This window comes from Phymastichus coffea, unplaced genomic scaffold, assembly GCF_024137745.1.
Source record: "Phymastichus coffea isolate CEN01 unplaced genomic scaffold, Cenicafe_Pcof_1.1 PCOF00272, whole genome shotgun sequence".
In the NCBI taxonomy this organism is placed as follows: Eukaryota; Metazoa; Arthropoda; class Insecta; order Hymenoptera; family Eulophidae; genus Phymastichus; species Phymastichus coffea.
Genome location: NW_026707083.1, coordinates 39389 through 57373, shown reverse-complemented (window position 1 = coordinate 57373; position 17985 = coordinate 39389). Strand labels below are relative to the sequence as shown.

Sequence of the window (17985 nt, the reverse complement as noted above, 5' to 3'; positions counted from 1 at the left end):
GAAGCTAAAGCTAAATAACCGAGTAAAAAACGCTTAGTCGCTACGATAATAATGCTTTAAGAATTATACAATGGCGACTGCAAATTCCTTAATGAATTTTTACAAATCCTTACATTCTCGTTGATATCCGCTACGAAATTCCTATAAAAAATGCAAGATCCATGCGACCAGCTATGCACATTATTTCTGCATATCATCATGTTAATCATTAAAATCATTCAAACGATCAGGCTGCGATACAATGTTCGCCTAAACATCAATGGCAGCCGTCTCAATGTCTGACTTGTTCAGAATCGTTGGCTCGTCCTTCAAGAAAGTACCTGACCTCGAACTTTGATTAAGGAACTTGGGACCATCTCGATTAACGCTAGCTGTAGTTTGCGACTTGTTTTTGTTGGACGACTTGTCTTCGATTTTACTTGTCAATTTCTGCTTACCAGTTGTAACGATATTGGATTTGCTTAGCCTAGAGTTGACAGTGGTTCGGGGGGATCTCTTGCTGGCTGGACTCAGATTTGATTTCTGATTGAAATCCTCCGACTTTTTCTCCTGCACCTTGTCCTTCGCGGTGAATGACGATCTCATCGAGAGGGTCGACTGTCGAAAAGTCGACCTGGTCATCGCCAGAGGATTCGTTGCCGGTTTACTTGGAATGTCTGGTGCTTTGGCCGCGTCCAAGAGGCTCTTCCTTAAATTTAACGAGCCGCTGTAGCTGCTAACTGTCGCGGCCGCCCTACTCCGACTAGCCGCAGTCGAACTCTCCACCGAGCGAGCCGGTCTACGCGTCGCGTTCGACGAATTACTACGCTGCTGAGCTAGCGGCGACGATTTCTTCGTTTTGTCGTAACTTTGTCTCTGACTCAAGCTCACATTGGTTATTGCTTTATCAAAAATGGGAGACGATTTATTGGTGATCGTAGATTTTGGAGTGGCCATCGAAGTGGTTTCAGTTGCCAAGCTGTCCGTAGATGTGTCCAACTTGGTCGCTTTGATCAACGCCTTCTTCTGGGAATCGGACAGCGAGTCTACCGATAGACCAGTGTCAGCGTGTTTTGCTTTCAGTGACGGCGACTCAGCCCTCGTTATTCCGCAACTTTTGCTAGTGGCTTGTTTTCGAGCACCCAAGCGCGACATCGACTCCGAATTGCTATTGATGCTGTCCGAGGATAAAGTTTTACCGTCTTTCTTCATTGGGACTTTTGCGAGGGCTTTTTTCTCTGCGGCACGTTTCATGGCGGGACTAGACGTTCGCGACGAATCCGATGACGAAATCAATATCTTCTTCCTTTGCTGATTAACTGTTCCTGTCGTAGCTACCGCCTTTTCGTGATTCGATTGTAACGTCGAATCTTTGATGCTTGGCCTGTTCCTTGGTTCCAAGTATCGTGATTTTACCTAGTAACAAAAACAGTTTTGTTATTCATGGTACAACATTCGGTTGAACATAATTGTCGCGAGTAGCCTGCGTGTTCAAAACTCACCTCAATTTTATTGGGCCACGACTTTGGCCTCGATACACTATTCACGTCGTTCGTTGATTTATCATTTTGTAACTTCCTCTCGAGCGGATCTGTTTTCGGTTTATTCATGAGCTTCCTAGTCTGCAGCAAGGGCGTCTGCTTAAGCGTTCTGTCGTTATGCTCGGAAATCGCCATCTTCACTCGGCGTAAATCCAAATTACGTGTAGTCGTCGTGACACGACTTGCCGTGGTTTTATTGTCTTGGCGATCTTTCGGCTCCTACAATGCCAACCATGGCAATCGTACGACTATCGATAGAAACGAATATCGCGCTAAAAAAAATAGAAATACCTTCATGAAATTGGAATGTCTAGAGGGCCTCTTCGTCGACTCGTTCGGCAGTATGACCAGACAGGCCATCTCCTGTATGCGACGACGAAGTTCCAAGTCCATTTTCAGCCAGGCGTTGGTTCTAGCAGCTCTTGCAGCGTCACGCACCAGGCATTTCTCCACTTGTGTACGGATTTTCTCCATTAAATCCATGAACAAGGGAGTCGACTTGAATTTAGCGCGCTGAGAATTGTCAAATTGCGCCACTGTAAAAATTTTATCGAGCTTTGAATATGATTTGCAAGCTTGCTCTGGCGGTAGCCTTTCAGCGGCTGCCAGTAAATGATCCTCCAAGCGACTCATGTTCCACGTCAATTCGCGATCCAGCACTTGGAAGCCGTCGTTGCCGAGCACACTGGCGAAATTGTCGGTAAGATATTTCATCGAGGCGTCAAGTAAATTGGAAACTAGACGGAAAACTGGCTCAGCCCACCGAACATTTGGTAACGTAGTTAAAAGCTTGTCGCAGTCCATAATGGTTTGCAGTACGTTGTCGGTAGACTATCAATTATTTATTTATAGCATTACAATTTCATTGAAAGAGCCATAGATATCCTTCACGATTTCTTACCATGTGAACAATATGCTGATGATAGCACTTGTCCATTAACTCTCGAGGTAGAGTTGCAAATTCCTTAGTTGGCCATATTCTGACAAAATGTCGTGTTACCCACCTAAGGGACTTTCGGTAGACTTCGTCTAAACCGTAAGCAGCAGCTAGGGGCATACACTCCAAGACACCAACGGAGCAACCTTTACAAGGCTGTAAATCAGAGTTGCTACTTGAAAAAATATCAACGACAAATGCCCGATTCTAATGTAATGATACGTACTTTATGGAATAAATGACAGTATTTGACCTTTAAAGTGAAACCTATAACTTCTTTCAGACCCTCTAAACACAGCATATCTGCTAGCGTCGCCAATTCCACGATACTTATAGAGTCTGGTATACAGCTTTCACCGCTGTATATGTGGCAAAGTGCAAAGTGAACTGCATTGTAAGAGTACCTGTTAATAATGAAACACATGCAAATGAGAGGCCATATAGTTAAGGAAACTGAAGTTTTTGTACCCTTGTAAGGAAATGACATTGCCGGCAGACTCGATCCAACCCCCACTCAGGATAGCTGCGAAATACTGACACCGAGAGCTCAATATACACTTGTGGGCTCTTATCCGTCGACCACTCACGTCGATAGTCACATCGGGATTGATCTCGTCTAAAAACATTCGAAGTAGATCTTCTCCTAATCTATTATACGGTTTCCCTAGCGCGAAACTTGTCGATGTTTCCGTTTCCTCGGTACTTCCTGTCAATGGTGAATATGTATGAATAAAAATCAATTTCTACGGCTTTAGTGGAACAACATACCTTGACCGGACCGACCCATACTACTCTGCAAACTAGATATATCTGATTCAGAAATCACAGCTTCGACGTCTCCCTCGCCACCAAAGTCATCGAAAATATCCAATTTGGAACACTTTGGAATACTCAATGGAAGCTTCTTTATGTATGGCCTGTGAAAATCGGCGGCGGATCTGTTTGCCATAATCAATCTGTTCTCGATCCACGAGGTTTCCGTAACGCTTATACTCATTCTGTAAGGTGTTTCACGGCTCGTCGAAGCCGGCGTGCCTGAGTTTGTACTGGTTGAAGGAGGCTTTTTATCCAAATCGGAAAGCTTCACGAAGCTTGAGGTGTTGGTAGCAGCAGCATTGACGCCATTGGAATTGGTAATTTTTTCGTGGTTATTCTCGTTTCGCGAATTTTCCAGACTGATATGTTTCAGCGTATTATTCGTTAACCTGGAATTGAATAGCGGGCAGTAAATATAAGGCAGTAGGTTTACAGACGACCAGTAACAGTGGAAACTTACTTATTTTGCGTGACGTCGAGAAGATCGGGTAGTTTAAACTCGACATTGTCGCTGGAAGAAGATGGACCAGTAGTGCTGCTGCTAATGTCAAAAGTCTCGCTTTTATGCGTTTGTTGAGTTTCGGTGTTGTCAGTCGGTGTTTTATCCCACAGGGAGTTCTCGGAAGCACAATCATCTGGCTTGCGGCTCTTATCGCCAGTGGCTGTCTGATCATTAATGGCGTCGAGCTCCTGGTAGTTCCTGTTCTTCAGGCTGACGAGCAGTTCTTCGTCGATAATCTCGACGTGTGAATTTGGGGGCGTATCTCTAATGTCGTAGTCGAAGGCATCGTCTTTGCGTTCGTCACCTTGCTGCTGCTGGTGCTGCTTTTGCTGCTCCGTCTGCAGCGACTCAACCATGTTGAGCTCTTCGTTGAGCAAGTGACTAGAGGTGCTGGACTTATGTGCGAGCATCTTGCGCAAATCCTGCGTAGTGTTGCGATCGACCGACAAACTGTGAGCGCGCTTGTGTAAGCGCTTAGCAACGAGATCCGACGACGACGACGGCGGCTGTGGTGGCGGCGGCGGTGGCGGCTGCTGTTGCTGTTGCTGCTCGTTGCCGCTCGGTAACAACTGCTCCTGGCTCTTGTCCATGTTCCAGGAGTGGCGCTTGAATGCCGGCCGCGAGCTCGACATCGTGCGCCGCCTAACAATCGGTGAGTCGGACTCGATGAACATGAACACGCCTGATTTAGGTTTCTTCTGCTCGGCGGGTGCCTCCATCCCGGAGTCAAGCTTTTGCGCAAGCTCTTGGCGCTTCTCAGCCAGCTTGGAGAACGAGCTTGATTTAGCGATCTGATTGGGCTTCTGCGAGGGCTTGCCCGCTGCGACGTCGTTCAAGTTGATGAACATAGAGAACATGTTCTTTTTACCAGTGGCGTCGTTGGAATCGCAAAGAGCAGTCGCGGCTTGCAACTCGGGTCCCTCGCTGGTCCGCTCCTTATCGCCACTCGGCCTCTCCGATAGGTCGACGAAAAACTCGCAGTAACTCCTGGAACTGTCACTTGGCCTGCGCCTGTGCTTGGCCTCTAGCGCGGGCTTGACCCGCTCTCGCTTGTCATCGCCGCTCTGCACCTCATCTAGGTTAACGAAGTAGCCGAGGCTTGAGGGCTGCCTTTCGCGCTCTCGCTCCCTCGAGGACGCCGAGGTCGTCGAGGAACCGAAGCTCGCTGACATGACAGATCTCTGCGCAGCAGCCGTGGGGCCATCGGTGCCGCTGCCTCGGCAGTCGCTCATGTCGACAACCCAAGCGGCTGTTGACGACGGCAGCTGTGACTTGGGCTTGGACTTGGGCTGCGCAGTTTCGGCGAGTGCCATCAGCACCGAGCCGCCTGACAGTATAGGTGTGGACTCGGTCTTGCGCTTTACAGTTGGGCTGTCGGTCGGTTTACGAAAGTCCGAGCTACTGGAGCCGCCGGAGATGATGGGCGCCGCGTCGTTACGGCGGATCCGTGACTTGACGGCAGCGGCGGTGGGCCCGAGCTCATCATTGATGCTAAGAGGCAGGCTGCTGAAAGCTGCATCGGCGTCACCGGTTACCAGACGCTTTAGCAACTTATCACTGGCACTCCTAGCCAGGCCACCGCAGGTCCCCGGTAGCACAGCACTGGCATCCTTCCGGCTGGTGTCGAGCCTGTACTTGTCGGGTGCCAAGCCGTCACCGCCGTCGAAGCCGCTAACCTCATAGTAAGGCGGGACGGCGTCGTCGTCGATGCGATGCTGCGAGTATTGGGTAATGGAGTTCTGGAAGACCAAGCTGCCCTGGCGGCGCTCGTACTCTTGGCGCAAGCTTGACAGCTTCTCGTCGGTGGCCTCCAGTTCAAAAGTGTTGCGCCGGATAAGCGATGCCCGGCGCGCTGCCATCGTCTCCTCATCCTTGGCGGCGTTGATTTTGGTGTTGTCGGGGCAAGGCGAGTGCTGGGCGCTCTCCCCGCTGTCGGCCTCTTTGATCTCTACCGCCAGTGACTCCTTGTCGTTGCTCACCGACTCCTCCGCCTCCTTCTTTGAGTCCGCGCCAGCGCTGGGTTTGTAGCCGTAACCCACGTCGTAACGGCTCTGCGCGCTCATGCTCATTCGACTGGGTAGTTTCACCGGGTCGTCGTTCAAGTAGATGCAGCTGAATTTCGGCGACGAAGAGTAGCAATTCGTCGGCATTTGAGGATTCGACCAATTGAGTCTCGTATTATCTTCGTTTGGGTAGCCGACGATGTTGCTCGTGTTCACGTCTATATCGTCGTTCAGACTCGACGCGTCTATAAAGTAGTAATTGTTCACCGACGAGTTGCTCGCCTGGCGTTTTGGTGGTGGCGGCGACTGCGACTGCTGCAATCAAAGTCACAATAGTTCGTTAGAAGAAACGACATCATTCGCGAATCGTGATTGGCAAAATTTTTTTACCCCAACGCGAATGTCGTCCTCTTTTCCGTTTTGAATGATGTCTCTCTTCAATGGGCCCTCTTTCGTTGGCCCATTATTACGATTATCCAAATAAAACGAGTTGGGCTGAGAAGAGAATTGCAACGATGAAGCAGGCCCGTGAACGCTTGCTTGATCGTCGTCGTTGTCGCTTTCACCGTTCAACTCGTAAAAAGGATCGCTCAATACGCGATTCTCGTATTCCGCAATTTCATCCCTAACTGCTGTATTTTCTCTCGTTGAATCTCTGTAATCGTATGCTGTCATGCAAAAATTACCAATTTTTGGAACTTGCTCAGTCTTTATTGTTATTTCCGATTCGTTTGGCTCGTCAAGGTCTGTGCTCGAATTCTCGGAAATCGTCCCTTGCGGACTAGTCACAGAACCTGTTTCTAATCCTGAATCAGCCATAATGCTTCTGGTAAGTTTTTCTTAACTACTCACACTGCCGCATTTCTCGAGCAATGGTTACATGATCGCTTGTTAGTAGCAGATTCCTCATGATGACGATTTCTGCAAAAATTTAACATGTTTTTGATTGATTTTGAAATACCTAGCAATAATAAAAAGCTAAACAAAATGACAATGTTACCTTTGCAATGTCGTACCAATAGTCCAGGAAAAATAGTAAAAATCATTTAAAATCAATTCAAATCTTTGTTGCATAGAGTTTCAAGTTGTAGAGCAGCCTGTAAGACAAATTATCAATCAAATTTAACACAAAGATATCATCACTGGGGTAAGCTCTTGGCACTTAATCAAAATCATCAAAACGTAAATTTCTTGCTAACTACTTGCGCTAGTACCAATCTATTTTAACTTGTCCATTTTCATATTTCTATTTAACCATAAAAATCCAAATTTCATTTCATTTGTATGAATAAAATAGGCAAATGGAGCATGAAATAAAATATATCAAGTATGCTACTTGTTTTTTAGCTATGCATAGATAAAATCTACTGATTTTCTAAAACGCTCTGCAGATAGATATATCACTCGCCGATATAACGAAATAATCGGAGGGTTTATCCTAAAATTTCCTCGTTTTTGATAAGAATAGTTTGCGTACGAGCATTGACTGCGGTTATAGTCTATCCAGTGTGCTTAAAAAATGTAGCGAGGGTTACGGAACCGTGTGCGAACCAAAAAATTTCAATGAAGGTAAGTGCAGTAAGTATACATAAATTGGCACACGGATCCTAAATACGTACCTCTTTATTACGCTGTCAGTTGTGTGAATATTGGTTAAATTAGCAATCATATGGTGTCAATACTCGTTCTCAAGACACAAGTGCACTTGCCCACATTCGATAAGACTACTCTATCAACTTTGCGGCTACTGCCTATATTACAAAGTTGTATTGCTTTTTGAAAGATAAATTATTGATCGTTATAGCCTCCGTGCAAGAATTTCGCGGCACTGACTATGTGCGCGAGAGAAGCTGCTGCTACTCTGCTGCTACTACACTGACGTTCCATACTCCACGGATTCACATGACGATCCCGAGCGTACATTCACTACGCAGTTGAAAACCCCGCCTACTGCTGCCAACTAGCGTTGACGAAATCAACTGTTTCCCTTCCTTTCGATTTCCTTATTCAAATTTAAAAAAATCAAGAAATAAAAGAAATCATTAAGATCTATGTTTTTTCATATTTTTGTTTATTGTAACAAAAATTATAAACAAAATCGCACGATACATGAATAAGAAGAAATTGAAGATGATAAATTAATGAAAAGTAGATCATTTTCCATTTGCAAAAAGTGGCATGATTTAATTATAATCGTACCAGACATCTCTGACAATATTGCCTTGCGAGTAGAATGTGAATTTTTAGTGTAGCTAGCCTACGTAATATTCACTTTCATACTATTGAAACCTGTATGATTTATTTTCAAGAAGCATATCACAAGAAACGTTCGAGTATAATGGATGTATAAATGCATAAAATTCATCAAGTTTTACACAGATAGCTTCACTCGTAGCTGTAGATCAACAATTAACCTTGAGGCTTACAATGTATCTCTCTAAATAGAAGAAAGTTTCGAATAATATTTATTATGCATATAAATATTTTACGACTGTATTGTCATCGTATTTGCTGCCGTCTGGCCTAGTGCTGTGTGTGTGTGTGTGTGAGTGTGTGTGTGTGTGTGTGTATGTGCGAACGCGCGCGCGCGTGTCTAATGGAAATAATTAATTCAAGTAACTGTTACTAGTCGTGGAGTCCTCTGTGCTACAAAAAAACTACATAGTGACTATGGACTCATTGTCGAGTAGCAAGCTACTATTTTAATGTTACATTTTATATCACCTAGTAGACAAAGTAGCGATTCAAGTCTCGAAGAGGCGTGATCACTGCTGTGGCAAGACGATTCATCTTAAAACATCACGTGATCATGAAAAGTAAATAAAAGTCTAACATATGAAAAAAACTATTTTGTATGTACCACAGCAGACCAGTCTACAATGGTAAGCTTCCTTGCCTGTATTCAATCAAGACTGTTACGACTAATTGATTGAAATACTACAATTTCTTTAATAAAGTACAATTTTTTAATAAGACAAACTGAATATTACAGGCATTTAATCGCAGAAATTATTAGCGCAGCTTTATTACTAAAAAAGTACTCGGCTAACATAGGTCAGCATCAGTGAAATTCAAACGTCATTTGATATATCTAACGTTATTCGAGAAGAAAAATAAACTTGCTTCTCGAAAATGAGCTATTACCAGAAAAAGAGAGAAAATTCGTTGATGACAGATTGGACACTATGCTGCTATCTACTTCTTTTGCTTAAATGCCTTTACTATATTTACGCTAACGAGACTAATGAGTTTAGATAAATGCCAACAAACCATTCTTCGTTTTTTTTTCCAAGTAAAAGCAATAAATTGCTTAAAAAATAGAATAACAATGAAATTTACAAACAATAAACTGCACTCGAAAAAAATGAATGAAGATATCAACGAGTTAACATACTAGAATATCGTGCAGAATAATTATTTCGTTAAAAAGTCTCTATAATATATAATCGATAAAAGTTGATTGCACGACTTTAATAACAATTAGGCTTGCTCTAGGTATATTCAGACCGAGGCTCAGTATATTAATTAACATTAAACATTAAAGGGATCGCGTTGGTACGTGTATGAATGTCAGAAGTATGTCAGAGTAGAGAGGGTCTGGAAGTTCGCTGTTTCAGTCTTGCCAGCAAGGCTTGCTCTCCATCCTCTTGGCTGCTTTTGGCATCGTGGCTAGTCGCCGGACTCACTTGAGCCCGAAAACTCTCAGATCTATACTTGTCTCTGAGGAAGGTGCGTCTCTCCTCTTTGTACTTTTCGATTCTCTCGCGACAGCGCGGATCATCCAGATCCAGACCGAGATTTTTATTGAGCGATTGATGGCTCGACCTCTCGGAGGCGCCGACGAGCTGCAAGCTCGACTTGCTGTCGCCGACGTTGGGCGTCGAGGCGTGCTGCTGCTGCTTAGAATTCTCTGACTTGTCTTGTTTTATCCGCGCTAGATATTCGCCCACAGGCGTATTTGTCATTTTGTTGAATTTCGCCTCGTCGAGGGAACGGCTTAATGCCGCTCTGGTTGCTCTGGCATGTCGGGCCCTCAAGCACGGTGGCAGATGTGACGGCGGCGGCACGCTGGAATTAAGCAACTTAGTTAGCTCGATTGGCTTAACAAATAACGTATCAAAGAACAACACTGCTAGTAAAGCAAACTTACTTTTGATTGTTTCCGCTTGCCAACGACTCGTCAAACTTGACCCTCGCGTGCTCGAGCTCTTGCTTCATTTTATGTTCGCGTACGATCTCCCGCCCAATTTCCGAGTCGAAGCTCCGCCTGTCTCTCACCGAATCCGAGTCGTATCTTCGACGAGCGTTGACGCTGTCACCACCCGATAGCCTTTGCAAAGCCAGCTCCTGTAGAATGCTGGCGGTGTCCTTGTTGATGTTTGATCCTCTCTTGAGGCTTCCATATCTCAAAGGCGAATAGTTGCAAGATGAGTTCAAAGCGTTGTTCTCGGCATGCATCTCCGGGACGCGAGCCATCTCTTCGGGCTCTACTGCCGCATTATCAGCAGGAACTACAGGTTCTATGTCGTTCTGCGCTCTGTTGCTTTCCACTGTTACCTTCAAATGGCAACTTGCAGTCCGGGAATAGTTAAAATTATTCGAATTTGAGACTTGCTCGAACAAGCGTTGATTATTCGCGTTGAAAGGTTTTTTTGATTCTTCGCCATTATTTTGCTCCGTTGATTTGTGTTTTTGCTCGTAAATTGCTTCGGTATTTGGTGCTATATTTTCACAATTATCGTTGTCTGAAAATTGATTGTTTGGATCTGAATTTAATCGACATTCTTGGCTCTGTTTGCTTTGATTTGTTTCATTGGAGTTTTGATCACCGAGAAGTTTCCAGTTGAACGAACAATTTTTGATTTGATTACTTTCATAATTCTTAAGACTGTCACTATTAGGATTCGCAATTGAAGCAGTTGGAGGTGGGTTCTGAATCTCTAGTGGTTCTACATTGACAGAGTGTACTTGTATTTCAAAAGAAATTAACTTGTCCGATATAGTTTCATCTATCACATTGGAGTCTACGCTTCGGACGATTTTAGAGTTGCTCTTATTACTAGACGGTTCAATAGCAGGAATTAAACGTCGATCACTACTTTCATTGTGATAAGCTTCATCTGCCGATGAGTAACACATTAATTCTTGACAATCTTTATTAGCAATAGTAGAACTAGATACGTATTCTTGAGCTGCTAGAATTTTCGGAGAATTGGAGTTGGATGCACGATTTACTAATAACCCTTCTTCCAAACTATCCAACGACGTTGCTAAACAAAATAACACATAAAAACAAAAAAAAAGTTTAAAATCGTTTTAATATAGAATACTTAGATCGGTGCAATAAGCGTTACCTGCATTACCTGTTATGAGCCAGTTTTCAGCAGGTTGACCTCGATGCACAACTTTATCTTGGGAATCAATGGAATCAACATTAGAGTGCAACGAATCATCGTAACTCTGTTCATATGGCATCAAAGAATCTAAATCAGTCATGATTAACGAATCTGGCGCTTGACTACTCAACGAAACAGAACTCTGTTGCCCTGAAGTTTGGTTCGTTAACTCACTAACGACAAAAGTATTGTCTAGATTGTTAAGCTTTTCAGCTTGCTGTGTCGAATTTGGTATACTTGGAGAAACATGGAGGCTGAAATAAGATGGAAATGAAAAGTCAACGTGCTATGGGTCGTTTATCACTCTCGTCTCGTTTTGTAGGTATAATTGTCGAAATATGATAAAAGTTAGTTTAATTTGAGCTGTCAGCCGGGTAGTTGGCGGTAGTAGGAGCACGTCGAAAAAGCTTGCAGGGTTAGAGATTCAAGCACGTCTAATCTCTAATCTGTCTTGTTAGTTGGTGCCAAAGTCTAATAAGGAAAAATTATTCAAAATTACCCTTGATACGTGGCTTGAGGTGTCTGACTGGATGTATCCGAGGCGGATAACTTTTCGCAAGGCCTCATTTCTTGATCGACGATTATCGACGAGGGCGAAGTAAAACCCAAATGCTGCTGTTGAGCAGCGTCTACCGAGGGGCACTCGCCGGCCGTTTCGCAAGCATCCATAGCGCTTCCCTCCTCGTTTGGCTGGCAAGACGACGAAGACGAGTCCCGCTCCTTGGAGGACTTGGTCGAACCGGTGCGCAGTAGATTGACGTTCTCAGCTTGGTCGCTCTTGGTCGCCTGCCCGAAGCGCTCGTCAACGTGTAGCGGCAGCGCGAAGCTCTTGAAGCTTATCCGGGGACTGACTGCAACGGGACTAGCGTTGGGCGTGAGCGGCGTGGACGCCTCGGAGAGCAGTGGTAGATAGCCAGGCGTGGGTAGAGGCGAGGGCGTCTCCATGTCGTGTACGTCGGCCGTGACCATGACTTGGTCGGGACTCTGGCTGTCGATGAAGCGCAAGTCGACGTCGCACTGCAGCCGCTCTTCGAGTCGCGAGCGCTTGCGCTTGGAGCCGCCACCGCCCGAACCGCCCGGGGCCGGGGCGTCGCCGGCTGCAGAGGTCGACTCCTCGGTCACGATGTCGGGCAAGCAGCCGTCCGGCAACTCCTGGGCGGCGCGCTGCCTGCGCGGCGAGGCCTCGAGCGACTGGCGCGCGCTGTCGGCGGCCGTGCCCTCCGACAAAATGCGCATCTCGCGCTCCTCTAGCTCGAAGTTGAGCTGGATCTCCGAAAGGTCGAGGCCCGAGGCCGCGCTCGCTGCGTCGCCGCTTCCCAAGTGCTCGAAGTACGAGTCGTGCGAGACTGAGCGACTGTGGCCGCAGGCTCGCCGTTCACCGGCGCTCGGCCCGCAGAGTAACAGCGGCCCCAGCGCGTCCTCGCTGCCGGCTGCGGCGGCGCTCGCGGCCCCGTCCAGACTGTCGGCGCTCTTCACGGGACGCAGCAGGCGACGCAACGAGCCGCCCAATTCTTCGGCGCGTGCGAGACCCGTGGGCGCGCCCGCACCCCCTACGGCGCCGCCGGTCACGGCCGCTGGGCCAGCCTCGCTCGCACTGGTGGAGCGCGCCTTGGCCTGGCTTCCGCCGCTCTGTCCCCGGCCGCCGCCGAAGAGCGCGCGCCAGTTGAGCGACGGCGAGCGCTTGGAGCCGTGGCGCTTGCGCTGGCCAGCGGGCAGTTCGATGACAGTGTGGTAGTGCTGAGGCAGGCCCGCCGAGCCAGCGCCCACTTCGATGAGCGCCGGCTCCGGGGCGACGGAACGGCTGCGCGCCTCCTCCAGGCTCAGCAGTCGCGAGGACGAGTTGGCAGCGATGGCCAGCGATTTAGGCCGCTGCATCTCCGGGGCGCTCGCGCCCTCGAGTGGCCCGGCCGCGAAGATCAGCTCGGCGTAACAGATGAGGAACTCGGTGACCACTGCCTGCACGCCGACGCCCTGCAGCGCGGCCACCCCGCCCACCTCCAGCTCCTTGCAGCGCAACAGGTTAGGCGCCCAGACGATGGCCACGTTGCGAGCGGTCATGCCCGTCTCCTCGCCCCGAGCGGCCACGCGCACCAAGTGCCGCATCAGATACTCAAGGGTCCTGCAAGCGAGACGGCGGCGCGTAAAGCGATGTACGGTAGAGGGTGCACGGCCGACTTTGGCCTACCTATAGTGGGGCGGCGGCAACTTGCGCACCGCATCGCGCATCCTGGCGAGGCGCTCGGCATCGCTGGCCGGCTGCACCGCGCCGACGAAGCTCGAGTAAAGCTGGTAGGTGCAGAGTGGGTTGGGCAGCTCGCGGAAGTACATCTTGAGGAGCGAGGCCACCGAGTGGATATCACGCAGGATGCCCTCGTCGGTGTGCAGCGCCGGCACGCGGTCCTCGTCGAAGGCGTGACGCAATCGCTGGATGTTGGAACTAACGCCGCTGAGTCTGTAGATGCCGTCGACGAGGCCGTGGCGCTCGATGAACTCGGCACAGCAAGCCAGCACGTTGGGCACTTCGCGCGCCGAGTTGAGCAGGTGCTCGCCGAGGTCACAGCCAAACACGCGCTCGCGCAGGATGCCCGACTGCTTGAGGCGGCGCCGCGATGGCCGGTTCAGGATGAACGACCGGAAGAAGGCGATGAGCTTGCCATGCTTGCGCAGCACCGGCTTCACAGGCTGGGCCTTGGGCGCACCGGTCTGCTGCTGCTGCAGCGGTGCCAGGTGACGCGGCAGCTTGTCGCCGATCACGGCCACGCACTCGGCCGGGAAGAAGCCCACGGCAAAGCCGTGCTTGCCTCGCCACCAGCTGCTCTCGCCGGGCGGCGGCATGTCGATCACGCTGATCATGTCGCCCACCTGGAAGGAGATCTCGTCCTGCGCTTGAGCCTGGTAGGGACGCACCGCGTAGGCCGCCGCTACGGCGGGCGTATTGATGGGGCAGTTGTCGGCCTCGGGCACGAGTATTCGCCGGCCACGGTTATCCAGCTGCAGCCAGTTGAGCACCGGGCCGCAGTTGAGGCCCTCGTGGCTCAGCCCGGAGAAGCGCTCGAAGTAGGCGCGCAGCTGCTCGGCGCGCAGTGGCTGCTCCTCGCAAAGCTCGGCCAGCCGCGAGAAGCTGCGGTCGAAGATGCAGCGGTGCAGCTGCCGGTCGAACATCACCAGATTCTCGTGGGTGCGCTCAAGCGTCCAGCAAGCGTCGCCCGAGGTCACGCGGATGGACAGCGCCTCGGCGCCGAGCTCCTGGCGCGCCGGCTCCTCCGCGCCCGGCGCCACCTCCAGCCGCCCCAGCTCCACGTGCTCGTAGTGGAAGTGCGCGCACTCGTCGAGCTTGGGGAAGCGCGCGATGCTGCCCACGTGGCCTGCCGAGCTGAGCGGGCTACCCGCCGACTCGTCGCTGCCTCGGCCGTGCGTCCCCGGGCCCTGTGCAAAGAAGCCGGGTGAGCATCGGGCGAGCATCGGGCGAGCGCCGGGCGAGCGCCGGGCGAACACCGGGGGAACGTCGAGCGGCCGCCTGCTCACCTTGGACGAGTGCGGCTCGATGTCGCTGAGCTTGTACACCCGGGGTCTTTCGAACGAGGCTCCCGGCATCCTCTGCAGTCTCTTCATGGGCGAGCCCGAACTGAGGTCCCCGTGCAGAGCGATCAGTCAGCCGCCACCGCCGCCGCGCCTCGGCCCTCGCCCGAGCCCTCGCATCTCGTCGCCACTGCTGCTGCTCCCTGCAAATTGCCAGATTTCCATTTCCGATTGGCGTTCGATCGATTGGCACGGGTCGGCGCGCGCCAGCGCGACCAGCGATCGACCAGTGCCGTTCCGTTATGCGTGCATGTCCAATCGGGCGACTCTACCGATCGGGCACACTGGCTACGTCGACGTGACTAACAGTAAGACGACCCGCATGGCAAGAATTTAATAGGCTAATCGGCCACGAGCGCACTCGTAGATAGAGCTATGATACGGGCCAGCAGACACGTCTGGCTGAATCAATTTGAAGCTTCGTTGACGACGAGGCCCCCCCCCCGTTTAATGTCCACCATTCGCGGGCAGTGTGAGCCCAGAACCAGCCAGATAAATCGGAGCGCTCGCAGGCGTAGGTACGTCCGTGTCCGACCAGTCCGTGGTCGCGTGAAAGCTCTCGCCGGCAGGCCTACAACCGTCAAGAAGACCAGACGAGGCACTCGATGCCGATTGGCGGCAGAAGTCGAGAGCTGATGGCGAAAGCAGAGCGCTCGTCCGCGCTGACGGTAGCCAACAGCTGTCACTCGCCGCGCGTTTACAAACACCGCCGGTCCCCAACACGCCCATCAATGACCATTCCGAGGTCTCGCGGCCAGCGAGAGTACGCCAGACGACCGACGGATACACGTCTGCGAGCGCGACAGGCGCGAATCAGTCCGTTGCGTGCGAATGCCAAGAGACAAATGACGCTGCCGTATCTCTTGTCGCTCGCAGCTGGCACACGGACAACAATCAGAGAATACTCACCGAAGGAGGGCACAGCCCCCGACTGAATGGCCAACAAAAATAGGCAATCTTGACGGACTGATTTAGCCGCGCACTTGTGTAATTCTCGTCTCGTCGTCGCGGCAGAGGAGGGGAGAGGCTACGATCAGCTATTGCGTTATTGTGTAAATAAACAGAGCAGCCCTAACATAGCCGCCGCCGCACAGCGCCGTTTCCTCGCTCGCACTTGCTCCTCTTCGTAGACATAACCTCCAAGCCGCGACGCGAATATCGAGCACCAGCGAGGCCTAGTCCACCACCGTTCGCTTCCTCCTCCGCGCGTTCACCGATGAATCGCCATGTTTATCGATGTTTCGCATTTCGTATGCAAATTCCCTGCTGTCGCAATTGCGCAGGCAACGCAGCGCTTCACATGGTCATGACTTGGGTCTCTGTTTTCTCTGCCACCGTCCTGTCGCCCGAGTCGTGGCCGTCCGTCAATTCGATTAACGCGCGCGCACAGCCTTGTTTTCTTTGCTCGCGGCTCTCCGCTGTCAACAACTGCCCAGCCCTCGGCTAACAACGCGCGATTACGGCCAACTGAAGATCTGCCTTTGTCGCTTGATCGTCTTCTCCTCGTACCACTTTAGTCCTTTTTCGCAGAGACTTAACCGTACTCCGCATCCTTAGACGGATGATTCCCCGCAGCTGCACAATTACATCACGACGAGGCTAAATGCCAGCCTCGTTCACCCATTAGTAACTTGTCACATGCTATGCCATATACACGCTCTGTGGCCTGTTTGTACATAGAAACACTACATCACAAATGAGCTCTTCTTGCGCGATTCTAATCACTCGATCAACAAGTAATTCGTTCAAGTCGAGTCTCGACGTGGACGACACTGCAAGTTGCAACGAGATTCGCCATTCTAAACAAAAATCTAAACATTATATAGAATCTTTGATTAGTCAACTTAACTAAGGAGGGGATTCGTCTCCTCGCGTACTTTGTCGCGGATCGCGGCGCCTCTGCTTACTAAATTTCCCCGCAAGAGCGAAACAGAGAGAAAAGACTGATGCCTATAGCATATGGAAGCCATGTTGCGCTTACATATATCTATATCTCTTTTTACTATATATAGCGCATAGCTTAGCTGCAATTTATAATTGACCGTCACGGTACACATTATAATTGCCATTACCCGTGTGTCGTGACGTCGAGATAAAATTTCAAGAAACCGGGAAATTTTTACTCGCTTGATTTATTTCATTTTTGGTATCCAATTTATTATGCGACTTTTGTTGAATCATAGATCGTGTAATTACAACAAAGTTTAGTAATTGCAGCAAAGGTCTTTTTGACCTAGCAGATCCACTCGAACACGCTATTCAAGTTTTTTCAACGATTTTACGTAAAAATAAAAGTTTATCAAAGCTAAAGATTTTATCAAATATATATCAGTGTGTGTGTGTGTGTGTGTGTGTGTGTGTGTGTATGATTTAAATACTAATCGGAGTATCATTGATTTGTCTCTTTGCTTTCGCATAAAAAAGAACAATTACTTTCAAAACTTAACTTGTTGCTTGGTATGATTTTTCAAACATAAAAAGACAATTGTTTGCACATCATTAAATTAAAATCAAAGTGGTCTCAGCCATAAATGGTATATGGATTTTTAAAATGTAAATTAAAACTAAACATAATTATTAAATCAAATGAAGTATTTAAACATGATCGAAAAAATTATAAACGATAATATTTGCATTCAAAAGCAAATCAGCCGAGACCTTTTAAAAGATTTCCGTATCCATAAAAATATCATCGGCTTTCGATACTAGAACGCAAGTTACCGTTTTTTCAAAGGTACCTGAATTTTTAATACCAAGTAGTTTTTTAAGATTATTGTAATATATGCGATTACTTTTTCGAATATTTTTAAACATGTTTAAAAGAGACGACGTTACGAGATTGCAGCTCAAAAGAATATCATCCATTGGAACGAGATTTCTATAAAAATATTGATTACTGTTTCTGTAGACAAATTTGACTTTAGAATAAGCATTTGCCATGTGTTTCAGGAAAGTTTCCAGTAACGATGAAAACTCTTGAAAATCATTTTTGTCCAAATGAAGCTAAAAAAAAATCGTCGCGTCAGATCAATTTTCTTGAGCACCAAATAAATGATAGCTGTAAAAAAATTCTTGAATTCATGTTTCTCAAAAAATTTACATATTTTAGTAAATTTTTGTAAATTCAAGATTTTATTTTACTGTGAAAAATAAACTATTGACTTAATTTACCAAAAATTTAATCAAAGTGTAAGATTTGAAAACACAAAAGTCCCTTTGAGTTGGATCGATC

At 48.5% G+C, this 17985-nt stretch overlaps 2 protein-coding genes across 2 annotated transcripts; both read right to left on the bottom strand.

Annotated features, from left to right (window-relative positions):
• Positions 1 to 249: 249 nt before the first annotated feature.
• Positions 250 to 7658, bottom strand: LOC131674636 (uncharacterized). The gene is made up of 11 exons (XM_058953425.1): positions 7398 to 7658; positions 6779 to 6875; positions 6169 to 6699; positions 3734 to 6093; positions 3226 to 3662; positions 2926 to 3163; positions 2684 to 2861; positions 2422 to 2613; positions 1812 to 2351; positions 1482 to 1739; positions 250 to 1395 (listed from the first exon to the last, which is right to left on the bottom strand). Exons 3-11 carry the CDS (start codon positions 6595 to 6597, stop codon positions 250 to 252), a joined length of 5778 nt encoding a protein of 1925 aa, XP_058809408.1. The 5' UTR covers positions 6598 to 6699; positions 6779 to 6875; positions 7398 to 7658.
• Positions 7659 to 7853: 195 nt separating this feature from the next.
• LOC131674648 (rho GTPase-activating protein 33) lies at positions 7854 to 16680 on the bottom strand. Its single transcript, XM_058953454.1, has 7 exons — positions 15663 to 16680; positions 14700 to 14896; positions 13360 to 14600; positions 11674 to 13293; positions 11133 to 11428; positions 9929 to 11048; positions 7854 to 9846 (listed from the first exon to the last, which is right to left on the bottom strand). Exons 2-7 carry the CDS (start codon positions 14784 to 14786, stop codon positions 9360 to 9362), a joined length of 4851 nt encoding a protein of 1616 aa, XP_058809437.1. The 5' UTR covers positions 14787 to 14896; positions 15663 to 16680; the 3' UTR covers positions 7854 to 9359.
• Positions 16681 to 17985: the final 1305 nt, after the last annotated feature.

Coding starts and splice junctions, on each gene's coding strand:
- LOC131674636 (XM_058953425.1), bottom strand. CDS start 6,597: ATGGCTGATTCAGGATTAGAAACAGGTTCTGTGACTAGTCCGCAAGGG. Junction 3,663..3,733: donor CTCGACGTCACGCAAAATAA/GTAAGTTTCCAC, acceptor ATTCAATTCCAG/GTTAACGAATAATACGCTGA. Junction 2,862..2,925: donor AATGTCATTTCCTTACAAGG/GTACAAAAACTT, acceptor CATTATTAACAG/GTACTCTTACAATGCAGTTC.
- LOC131674648 (XM_058953454.1), bottom strand. CDS start 14,786: ATGAAGAGACTGCAGAGGATGCCGGGAGCCTCGTTCGAAAGACCCCGG. Junction 14,601..14,699: donor TCGAGCCGCACTCGTCCAAG/GTGAGCAGGCGG, acceptor TTCTTTGCACAG/GGCCCGGGGACGCACGGCCG. Junction 9,847..9,928: donor GCAAGCGGAAACAATCAAAA/GTAAGTTTGCTT, acceptor GCTTAATTCCAG/CGTGCCGCCGCCGTCACATC.